The sequence below is a fragment of the Crocuta crocuta genome, unplaced genomic scaffold, assembly GCF_008692635.1.
Source record: "Crocuta crocuta isolate KB4526 unplaced genomic scaffold, BGI_CrCroc_1.0 scaffold68, whole genome shotgun sequence".
NCBI classification, from domain to species: Eukaryota; Metazoa; Chordata; class Mammalia; order Carnivora; family Hyaenidae; genus Crocuta; species Crocuta crocuta.
The window spans coordinates 174309-185774 of NW_027532426.1; the positions used below are offsets into that span (position 1 = coordinate 174309).

The following is an 11466-nucleotide window of genomic DNA, read 5'->3' on the forward strand; positions in this document are numbered from 1 at the left end:
ACAGGGCAAGAAAAGGGGAAGCCATGAAGTTACTCCAATTCAGAGACAGAAAGCAGTCTGTCCCCAAGCTGTGTTCCATCAGCACTCCCCCCCACAGCCCACCCAGCAGATGTAAAACCACAGGCTCCCTGGAGCCTGCCAGTGCTGGGGGACCTTTTCATTTACAAAGGCCATAGGCTTCCTCTACCCTCTCCTAGGCTGGGGGGGAGGGGGGCAAAGCTTCACAGCCCTCCCCACGCCCATTCCGCTAGTAACTTCCAACAGCAGGCAGTGGGGTTGAGCTTTTTAATATCATAAAATCAGTGTCGGGCCTGGCCTCTCACTGCCAGGCCCCTTACTGGGCCTCCTATCTTCATATTGCCTGGAAGGCTGCCTGCAGCCAGGGCTTCTCCCGTCCCCTAGGAAGGATCCAGCACCAGCCTGAGAGGGGAGGCAATAGCAGCTAAGGGGGTGGAAAGGGGCAGAGACAGAAGCTTGTGCAGGCGCGTGTATACGTACTTACGTGTGTGAACACATGTGGAGTTATAGGCTTACAGACCCTGGCTCGGGGGCAGTCTAGGATAGGAGAGGAGGTAGGGCAAGGAGAAGCACATCTTGTCTCCTAGGCGCCTCAGCCTCGCCCTTCCCCAGGGACAGACACACGGGGTAAGTGGGAAACCCATCCCTGCACTGGAGCCCTTTTGAGTCTGGTGGAGTCACAGATCGGATCCAGTCTGTGGGGTCACTGGGTCTGTCTCCTTTTGAAAGCCCTGGAAGGGTGGGAGGTAAGAAGTAAAAGGAGACAGGTCTCTGCTAGAAGAACTTGACGCCTCGGCCATCGCTGACGGTGATGATCTCAGCCTTGTGCTCCTGCTGTAGGGCCTGCAGAGCCCGGAGCAGGGTTGCTTCATCCAGCCCATGGAACTCTGGAAGGGAGAGATGGGGAGTCAGGGACACTCGGCTCCTGGGTGCTGAAGGCCCCTAAGGAGAAGTCTAGCTGGAAGCTGAGACCCCCTGAGGCCAGGGTAGACATGTGCCATCTATACTACTGCAGCCGCCGCCAATCCCCCTGGGTTCGCCTTAGGAGTAAGGGGCAAAAGAAAGCTGGAGTCTCCATAAAATGTGAGTTCATGCTTTTCCCCTTCTGGGTACTTCTGTCAGACTCAACCCTCACGTGTACCCTCCACCCACGTGCCATTAGTATCTGATGTAGGAGAGTGACACCATCTACTTTTGGGCCACAAAGTGGGGGACAATTAAACCTAGGAAGGTCAAGGTCCTTGACACTAGAAACCAACCCTAGTTTGCACACCTGTACCTGTTTGCTGCATTAGGGCCACCTGTCCTTACACAAGGTATTGCCGTACCTCTGACCACGAGACTGGTAAGGGCCAGCACAGGTATCTGCCCTTTCCTAGTTAAAAGGAATGAGGCTGGGAGCCAAGGGCTAGCTGAAAATCTGGAGATATGGCAAGATACTGCAGGGAGGTGTGAGAAGCAGGTGGCAAGCCCTAACAGGCTCACACACCTCACCCCCTGCGGGGGCCTACGGCCTGAGTCAGGGACCTTGCTTTCTGAGGAAGCCTCCAGCTTTGCCCAGCGTGAGTGGTGGGCTGGGCATAGCTGCAGCACTGAAGTCATGGGGCAATGGTGGGAGTAGCAAGCAGAGGCCTGCAGGGCGGGGGGGAACAGCCAAGAGCTGTAACTCTGTTCCAGCAGCCAGGGCCTGGCAGAAAGGCGAGCTGCCCTTTCCTCCCCAGCTGAGATCGGAGTTTTTGGTGATCCTGGGGATCAGAATATGAAGTCAGAGATGAAAGAGCTAAGGGTATATTTACACTATGTAAATCAAACAATACGTAAATCCTTGCCTGGCCAGAAACCAAAGTATTTAAAAGGCCTGGGGGTGGGGATGGGGGTGTTGGCCCAATCCCTTTAGCTGACACCCACAAGTCTTGAGCCCTCTGTAAGAATAAAGGGTGAAAGAAAGCCAGCGTCAGCAAGGAATGAGATTTCAGGTTTAATCTTCCACCCTGGTTCCTCATTCAGCATCTACACCAGGAATTCTTCAGTTTTCATGGATCACAGATCCCCTCGAAAATCGCTTAATATGGACTCTATCCCTAGAACAATGCACATATGTCCCACTGGCAAAATTTGGGGGTATTTTGCAGGTAAATTCAGGTGGCTTGGGAAAATCTTGGACGTGGGTTAAGGAAAACCTTGTATCATGCAGTATTTGGAATTCAAAGGCAGGGATAGAAGGCTGAGTGTCAGCTCAACACGGACTGGAGAGGATTCACATGAGAAAACTGGAGGCAAAGGGAGAAGCATTACCCTCATTCTCTGTGTCTTCCCCATTGGTCAGCTCATAAAGGGTGAACACGGAGTTGTTCTGGCCACTCCTGGAAACCTATGGACACAGAAAACAGGGACTGAATAAGGACTAGGAATCTCCTGGGAGGTGAGCTCACCAGCTCCACCTATCTGACCCAGGAATGGTACCTGTTCCCAAACCAGGGCTCGCTGTTACCTCAGCAGGAGTGGCCTGAAAACCACAACCCCTACAGGTGCTATATTTATATGTGTACACACACATACGGAACCACTAAACCACAGGCCTTCACATGTCTGAGAAGTGACCTCTCATTTTGTTTTCCTGTTCAGGAATAGGTGGCATGTGTTTGTTATATTTGGGTTGTTGATGCTTCTTCCCCTCTTCTCTCCTTTGGGAAAGTTTAGGGCTGGCGGTGGCTAGGAATTTGGGGAAGAGAGTTTGTCCCCACACCCACACTGGTTCAGAATGTCTCCTTCATATTGTGGACAGCCCCAAAGGGCCTAGTGGGGGAGGGGCCCCAGGTTTCTTTTTCTTTCTTTTTTTTTTTTTTTTTTTTTTTTTTTTTTTNTTTTTGGTCCTTCCTCTCCTCATTTATCTTCTGTGGCCAGAGACACCAGCCAACAATAGTACTCATGGTTCCCGGCACTGCATTCTCCAAACATGGCCTCATGTAGCCTCTGTCCTCCTACAAAGGTAGGGAAGTTCTATGCAGCCGATGAAAGGTTTGCCTGGAAGACCTATACTTCCTCTTTCTGCCCCTTCCCACTTTGCTCAGTCCAGACCTAGGAACACCAGGTATCTGCTGAACACAGATACAATTCTCCTTTGCCATGGGTCACTGCGGCAGAACAGTCTCACCCACTGATAGATGAGTTTCCCCCATTCTTCTGGCCTTCGCCACATGATCAGGAAGCTAGATTTGTTCTTATCCAACCACTCCAGGTTTCCTACAAAACAGATACTTATGAAAGCATCTTATGCTAAGAAGGGACAAAAGGCAAAACCAAGGTATAAAGAGTGGAAGAGATTCAGCTTTCAGGAAGTGAAATTCAAGATTTGTTTTACTGTTATTATCTGCGAGGCACGAATTCTCCTTCCCCTTCTCTCCAGGTCTCGGAACACAGATGGAGAGGTTTCAATAATGAATACCAATAGGGAAAAGGACCCAGGGAACTGGACTATCTTCTAGATAGAACACTATGGGTTCCGAGCCAGGGGAGAGAAAAGAAGTTGTTAAAGGCAAAGATTTGTGGGGCACCTGGCTGGCTCAGTCAGTGGAGTGGACGACTCTTGATCATGAGGTTGTGGGTTCGAGCCCCATGCTGGGTGAGAGAGATTACTTAATAAAATCTTAGGGGTACCTGGCTGGCTCAGTTGGTAGAGCATGGGACTCTTGATCTCAGGGGTTGAGTTTGAGCCCCATGTTGAGTATAGAGATTAGTTAATAAATAAGAATTTTAAAAAAATAAGATAAAATCTTTAAAAAAATAAAAAAACAAAGACTTGTGCCAAGCTGCCCTCAGGAAAACCCAAGTAGGAGGAAAAATAAGGAAATCTGAGGACCTGAACCCACCTTTCTTCCTCAGTTCCTCTAATACAACCTGGATTGATTCCACAGGAAGCTTCCCTGGTTTAAAGTTAAGGGACCAGCATTGATGGAATGAGTTGGGAGTTGGGTGGGATAAAAACTCTTGAGGCCAATCTCATGCAGAGAACCACCTGTCCCCTTCCTGTCCTTTCCACAGACATATATGTGCAAGTCCCCAAAAGGCTAAAATTGGCACTTCCTGGACACTAGGGGGAGGAAGATACTAGTCCAATTAAAAGGAAAAGCCACATGGATGGCTCCGTCGGTTAAGTGTCAGACTTTGGCTCAGGTCATGATCTCACAGTTCCTGAGTTCAAGCCCGGAGTTAGGGTCTGTGCTGACAGCTCAGAGCCTGGAGCCTGCTTCAGATTCTGTGTCTCCCTTTCTCTTTCTGGCCCTCCCTCACTTGTGCTCTCTCTCTCAAAAATAAATAAACGTTAAAAAAAAAAAAAAGCTTTAGAAATGACAAAGTACTACCACTTGTCACCGTCTGTCTCCTCTCCTTCCTTCAGACTTTGTCCACAGATATTTTAGGTATGAATCAGGAAGCAAAAACAAATGACCCTTACTTCCTGGGAGGAGGAGAGTAGGTGGAGAAACTTCCTAAAGGTGGTAACAGAGTTTGAACTTCACCCAGAAGAGGACAGGAGATTTCAGAGTCAAAAGGGCTCAGGTTGGAAAACCAGAGACTTGGCTTTGGGTCAGAGATTCTAAGCCCCGAAAGACACCTGGGTATTCATCCCTACCTAGGACAGGAGGGTTTGATGCTGTATTTGCATTGGGGGTGGGGCTAAAATGGAAGTCACACATCCCGGCTCCTTCTCAAGTCCAGTTTGGGTGGGAACCTGACTACTGGGGTGAAGCGGGTGGGAAGTCTGGGCATGTGGGCAAGTGCAGAAATGCGTGTGTGGGGCCTGTGGAAGAGCATGAGGGAGGATACGCTGTAGCTTCACGTTGTTGAAGAGCGGGCTCTCTTGCGCTTCCATCACCGTCATGCTGGACTGTTTGTGCAGGCGGCAGAAGGACAGGACCAGCGAGCACCAGGCGGCCAGCTGCTTCTGCCGAGTGTCCACGTTCGGCTGCAACCTGCCGGGTGAAGGGGGTGGGGCGCAGAATTAGAGGGCGGGAGAGGGCGAGAGGCAGCACAGCCGGAGGCGCATCTGGGGGACACAGTGAGGGACTAAGGGTGGTGGCGACCGGGTCCGTTCTCCCCCTCCCCATTTGAAGCAGCAGGGCTGAGCCCGGGGTCCGGGGCAGGGGAGGGAGGCACAGCGGGACTTCTCGGGGTCTGAGCCTCACGTAAAGAAGGGCGGGAAGCGATACTGCCACGGCCACTCGAAACTCATCGCCATCGTAGTAGCCCAGGAAACCCGGAACCTCCGGGCAAAGGACTTCCGGCCTCCTCTTCTGCACGTCCGGGCAGAAAGCAGAGCAGAAAGGTTCCGGAGGCCTCTCCGGAGAGGGGCAGCCCAACGGAAGGGATCTTGGTTCTCTGCCAGTCTCTTGCTATGAACCTGAAAATCCTTATGGTTTAGAGCCCTGAGGGTTCTCTAGAACCCTCATTCAGTTCTAGAGAAGGGCAGTGACTTCCTCAAAGCGGGACAGCTGGTTGGTTTGTTTCCACTCTGCTACGCTTCTTTTGATATTAACACACGTGTCAGTTGCATTTAACGTAAACAACTCACAATTCCCCAGTCTCCTCAATTAATGTGTCCTTCGATTCCACCATTCCCTGGTCTCCTACAGCACCCATGGGAGCACATTTGTAGCTTTTATTGCTGGAAACCGGTCGGCTTCCATGATTCAGAGCTGCCGTTTTGGACCACAGCCATTTATCTCTCACATCCTGACCTTCTTAGTCTCAAGACTCCGGACCCGTGTGGTCTTATTTGACTCCTTACCCAGCCCAGCCCACCCAACTTTGTCCCCTTGCCTGTCTCTTTGCTGGTCACTTTCCAAACCAGGGTTCTTGCCCCCTGCCCCCACCTCCATCCTCTTGTTTCCCCTCACTCCTAGGCCGAGTTGGATTACTGGAAAAAATCATAAAACATGCTGGCTGACTGACCCCCAGATCCCCTGACTAACCTCACTAGCCCAACACTTTTATTGACTCCCTGTCACATCCCTCCAGGTAATTCTTCAAATTTTTTTATTTGTCAAGTCATTCCACCTGTCTCCATCTTCCCCCTTTCTGCAGAAAGACCTTCTCTTCTATTTTGTGAACTTGAGGCCAAACATGTGAACCTCTTAATCTTTCTCTCTTTGTCACCACACTTGATGCATCCCACAAGAACTTCTCTCCACTTTTACTCCTTCCTTTTGGACTCAAAGGAAGAAGTGTCACTCTTGCTCTACAAGGCCAACCTTTGGCATATCTTCTTGCCTCTTTTCCAACTGCCTCCAGGACTTCTCTGGGTATCAACTACCCTCTTTTCCTTTCCTCTGGCTCCTCTCCCCTAGTTAACAAACATGCTCAGATCATCCCTATTTGAAAATATGTACAGTTTCCTTGACTGTCACTCTTTCAGTTTCCTATCCAGTCTTTAACCTTTTCCCCACCCAAGTCCATCCTTCATTGTGCACAGTTCCTGATCCACAGTAGTATCCAGCAAATAATTTGTTGCATGAATGGATAAACTGTTCTGTTGACAATGTTTTTTCAAAGGGCACTATCTCCTTTGCTTCCATGGCACTGCTTTATCCTTGCTCTGCTACTGTCTCTCTGATCTTTCTGTCTCATTTCCCCCTTATTCTTTAAATGTGTAAGTTTCCATGGGGTGCCTGGGTGTCTCAGTTGGTTAAGTGTCCGACTTTGGGTCAGGTCATGATCTCACGGTTTGTGGATTTGAGCCCTGTGTGAGGCTCTGTGCTGACAGTTCAGGGGATGGAGCCTGCTTCTGATTCTGTGTCTCCCTCTCTCTCTCTGCTCCTCCCCTGCTTGTGCCCTTGCTCCCCCCGTCTCTCTCTCTCTGAAAAATAAACATTAAAAAAACAAAATAAGTGTGCATGTTTCCTAAGAACCTAACCTCAGCTTTCTTTCCTTTCTTTTCCTTTTCTCTTTTTCTTTTATTTATTTTGAGAGAGAGAGAGAGAGCCATGCGAGCAGGGGAGGGGCAGAGATAGAGTGAGAGAGAAAATCCCAAGAAGGCTTTGAACTGTCAGTGCAGAACCGGACTTGGAGCTTGAACTCATGAGCCATTAGATCATGACCTGAGCTACACTCAACCGACCAAGCCACCCAGATGCCCCTCTCAGCTTTCTTTTTTCTTTTTTAAATGTTTATTTATTTTCAATAGAGAGAGACAGAGTGTGAGTGGGGGAGGGCAGAGAGAGAGGGAGACACAGAATCCAAAGCAGGCTCCAGGCTCTGAGCTGTCAGCAGAGAGCCTCACACAGGTATATCCCTACCTGGGACTTGAACTCACGGACATTAAGATCATAGCATAAGCCGAAGTTGGAAGCGGAACTGACTGAGCCACCCAGGGTCCTTTTCAGCTTTCTTTTCAATACATCTTCTGTCTTGAGAACTTTAATCCTTCTCCTGGTTTCACTTGACATTTCTGTGCAAAAGACTACTAAATCTGTATTTCCAGCTCCAATCATTTTCCACCACCAACACCTCTCCCATTTCTAACTCTCCGTGGGACTTAAAAGCTTGTTCCAGTTTTAGCTTATATTGTAAATCCCTTTCTTCACGCCAGCTTCTCTCCCTAATGGCCATTTTCTATCATTACTTCCATCATTGTCCTAGTAACTCAGATTCAAAGCCTCAGTCAGCTCTAACCTCTCCTCTCTTTCTCCTTCTTCATATCCAGAGTCCTGCTGATTCCCTCCTGTTTTTTTTTTTTAAATTTTTTAAAAAATTGTAATTTATTTCTTGAGAGAGATAGGGAGATGGAGTGTGAACGGGGGAGAGGTAGAGAATGAGGGAGACCCAGAATCCGAAGCAGGTTCCAGGCTCTGAGCTTTCAGCACAGAGCCCAACTCGAGGTTCGAACTCATGGACCGTGAGATCATGACCTGAGCTGAAGTCGGATGCTCAGCCAACTGAGCCATCCAAGTACCCCTTCCCCCTCCTGTTTTTAATCATCTCTTCTACTTTTTATTTTCTACTTCTTCATTCATCACTCCTTTGGCCCATGTCCTCTTTTTCACAAGCCTGGATTATCACAATGATTTCCTAATTCACCTGTTTTTCTATGCTCTTCCGTAGGGGAAATGCACTCCATGTTAAGGCCTAGTCGTGTACAAACCCTGCCATCACCCTCCTGTGATCACACCTGAGCTAGGTGTGACCCCCTCCTTTTTTTGCACTTAGATAACATTTGGTTTGTATTCCCTGCATGACTCTAATCACACACTCCATTGCTTTTGTTGATTGGTGCACATGCCAGCGCCTGTACTAGATGGAAGCCGTTGAGAGCAGAAACCAAGCCCTATCTAACCTATCTTTCCAACACAATATACCATACACAGTATCATCAGTATACCAGCATGCCCTTGATGTATATTAGTGAAACACAGACAGGCAAATATGGGCCAAGAAAAGGATAGATATATCCCTGGGGAAGACCGATGCATTCATGGAAACAGAGCAGAGATTTGTCTCAAGTGAAAACCCAAAATGTCCTAGGGAACAGGTATGCCCTTAGAGAGACAGACATATCCTGAGAAGAGAAGTCTATCTCAGAGGATGAATAGATAGATACATTCTAGGAAGCATACAGGTATCTATTTATGGAATAGACAGGCATGTGCCATGGAAATGGATATGCATGTACTCAGGGAAGCAAAGAATTCAGCGAGGAGGGAAGGAAAGTCCCCAAAGAGGCTCCACATCCCACAAAGAATAAACAGGTGTCTTTATGGAGAACAAAGTTGTTCTCTAGTATTTTTTTTAAATGTTTATTTGTTTTTGAGAGAAAGACAAACAGAGCGCAAGCGGGGCAGAAGCAGAGAGAGGACACACAATCCAAAGCAGGCTCCAGGCTCTGAGCTAGCTGTCAGCACACAGCCCGATGCGCGGCTCAAACCCACGAACCGTGACATCATGACCTGAGCCGAAGTCGGGCTCTTAACCGACTGAGCCATTAAGGTGCCCTTGTTCTCTAGTATTTTTGATGATCTGGAAGAACTGGAGGTGAAGGTCCTCTCGTGAAAACTGGGCCTCGCTGTCCAGGGTACACGTAAGTGTTCATATGTAGAAATGGTGAGTTCAGAGGCTAAGTATGTCCCTAGAAAGTGGAAGGTGTCTTAGAGGAGTATCAGCAAAGCTTAGGAAGCTGATAGAAGAGTCCACTAAGAACTAGTGGTTGCTATGGAGACAACAGATGTCTGATTGCAGGGTCCAATCTCAGCCTGGAGCTTCTTCCAGGTCATCTCCATCTTCTGGTTGTGGACACCAGGGGGCAGTGTGCTGCCAGGCTGTAGGCCACACCCCCAGGGTCCAGGACAATGTAGGATGAGGGCCAGGGACCTGGACAAGGAGTTCTGTAATGGACTTAGTAGAATAAGTCCCCACTGCCTTTCCCTTCAATCCTGAGCTCCTCAGGGATTAACTCTTTTTGGTCATATCAAGGTTTCTATTCCTAGGCCCTGGGAGTAAACTGAGGCATGGAAAAGAGGAAAAATCAGAGTCCCTACGCTGTCCCCCTTCCTTCTTGCAGGAGTCACAGCAGAGATTCCACCCTTGCCCCTTCCCCCACACCTCTCCAGCTGCTGTCCAAACCGGAAGGGAGTCTCTTCCTGCAGGTTTCCTGGTGTTGGTTTTGGATAAGGACAGGAAAGGCCCAGCCCTGGGAGGAAGCCGTGCAGGGGGTGGCCTTCAAGTAGGGGGAGAGGAATAGTGAGGAGCAGGCAAGTGAACAAAACAGTGCTGCTATCCGGAATTTCCAGCCCTGTGGGTAGAGACCCTTGGATGGGGAGGGGACAGAACCAAAAAAAAAAAAAAAAAAAAAGGTTTTATTTTGAAGATTACAAAACTTGTGCCACCACTGGACTTCCATTTCCAGCAGTCTAAGGGTCTGTGGTGGGGGTGGGAGGGAGAGAAGGAGACAGGGAGGGGAAGAGAGAGACCTGGTGGTGGCAGGGGAAAGGAGTAAGGCTGCTAAGAAGAGCTCATACCACCCTAGGCCTGGGCCTCGCTGTCTTTACTTCTCCACACCACAAGGGTGACGAGGAAGGGGATGAGGCAGATGGGGGCTATGATCATGGCCAGGAGCACATCCTCTGGAGGGTCTGATAAGGTGGGCTGCATCAAGGAGCAGTTGGCAAAGTGGATCTGGTGAGTCTCAAAGATGATCTCTTCTGCCAAGGGATTGGGGAAGCCCAGGCCAAATTCTTCTGCTAAATGCTCCAAGCAATATTGCAGGTCGCTATAAGGCCTGGAGACAAGGGAAGGCTAGAGTGAGTATGCGGTTGGGCCCAGAGAGAGGGATGCCCCACACTCAAGGCCTGCACACAAGGACCAGGCCCCACCACCCCTGGTCCGAGCTGCCTTGGCACTGCCTCTACCTGCTAATCATGGTCCAGTCGCACCAATCCTTGGGGATAGAGTCCATCTGCTCCTTATAAGATTGCCAGCATAACTGGGTTGTCTTCTTATAGTGCTCCATCTTGTTCTCTGTGGGTACAGATGCTGCACACTGACCACACCCCTGCCCCTCCCTCCAAGCACTCAGGTCCAGATAATTCCATAGTTCCTGTCTTCAGACATGGCGGCCACCAGGAACAGCCTCGCAAAGTTTTCCAAGGAGAGAGTCTCAGCTCAGAAAAATGTTAATGCCTTCCATGTGCACAACACTTCCCAGCCTGATGGGCCATCCCCACACTTTTTTTCTGGGGTCTTCTAACCCACCTGTGAGGTGAGTCAGCTCAGAGCTGGGTGGGGGGTTTGTGGGATGAGAGGGAGAAAGGCCACAAGGAACCCCAGGAGAGAACAGAAGGGAGTTTAGTGCGATTTCAGTTGGGGTTGGGCCTGCCTCGTGGGAAAGGGACCCTCCCCACTGACCTAGCTCTCCTCGTTGCCCTCGGCCACCTTCCCAGAGTCGCGCGGTACACACCTTCTGACTTCAAGCTGCCTTCAGTGGGAAGAAGCTGAGCCAGGGACTCCTGGGGCTTCAGGACAGCTGTGAGCAGAAATGGGGGAGGGAAGGAGGATGGCGGGGATCTAGGCGGTGGAGCCTGGAGGAGGGGTCTGAGACCCTTGGAAGTCAGAGCTACTCTCAGAAGAGAAAGAGGAAAAATCCAGGCTCCCAACGGGTGCCTCGGCGACTGGAAGAGAGGGCTGATACCAGCTCCCTCCCATTCACATCCAGACCCCAAATCCTCTTCCTCCGGGCCAGCCCCCGACCTCCCAAGACCTCTCCGCGGGGCCCCAGGCACCCCAATGTTCCTCCAAGTGGGAAACAGCTCGCGCTGCGCCTACACCGAGGTGGAGCCGGGTACTGCCCGAGGACAGCGCCGTCCCGCCCGCACCCCGGGACCCGTTTCGGCCTCGGAGGTCCAGCCCCCCTCCCCTCCGGGCCTCCCGCGCCTCCCGCCCGGGCCCCGGGGCGCAGCGCTC

At 50.3% G+C, this 11466-nt stretch overlaps 3 protein-coding genes across 4 annotated transcripts in view; 1 reads left to right on the forward strand and 2 right to left on the reverse strand.

Moving 5' to 3' along the window:
* Positions 1-271: 271 nt before the first annotated feature.
* On the reverse strand, positions 272-5285 carry VPS25 (vacuolar protein sorting 25 homolog). Its single transcript, XM_077779372.1, has 6 exons — positions 5202-5285; positions 4843-4988; positions 3888-3941; positions 3173-3261; positions 2314-2389; positions 272-905 (listed from the first exon to the last, which is right to left on the reverse strand). Exons 1-6 carry the CDS (start codon positions 5252-5254, stop codon positions 793-795), a joined length of 531 nt encoding a protein of 176 aa, XP_077635498.1. The 5' UTR covers positions 5255-5285; the 3' UTR covers positions 272-792.
* A 4560-nt stretch (positions 5286-9845) lies between these two features.
* Positions 9846-11466, reverse strand: part of RAMP2 (receptor activity modifying protein 2) — a 1970-nt gene continuing 349 nt past the window's right edge. The window contains exons 2-4 of the mRNA XM_077779255.1: positions 10964-11029; positions 10416-10524; positions 9846-10285 (exon numbers count right to left, since the gene is read on the reverse strand). Coding sequence (XP_077635381.1) covers positions 10030-10285; positions 10416-10524; positions 10964-11029 — 431 coding nt within the window. The 3' untranslated portion in view covers positions 9846-10029. The remainder of the gene's footprint in view (positions 10286-10415; positions 10525-10963; positions 11030-11466) is intronic.
* Positions 10660-11466, forward strand: part of EZH1 (enhancer of zeste 1 polycomb repressive complex 2 subunit) — a 43848-nt gene continuing 43041 nt past the window's right edge. For both annotated transcript variants that reach the window (XM_077779249.1, XM_077779250.1), the window contains exon 1: positions 10660-10765. The gene's annotated coding sequence lies outside the window, so the exon portion shown is untranslated. The remainder of the gene's footprint in view (positions 10766-11466) is intronic.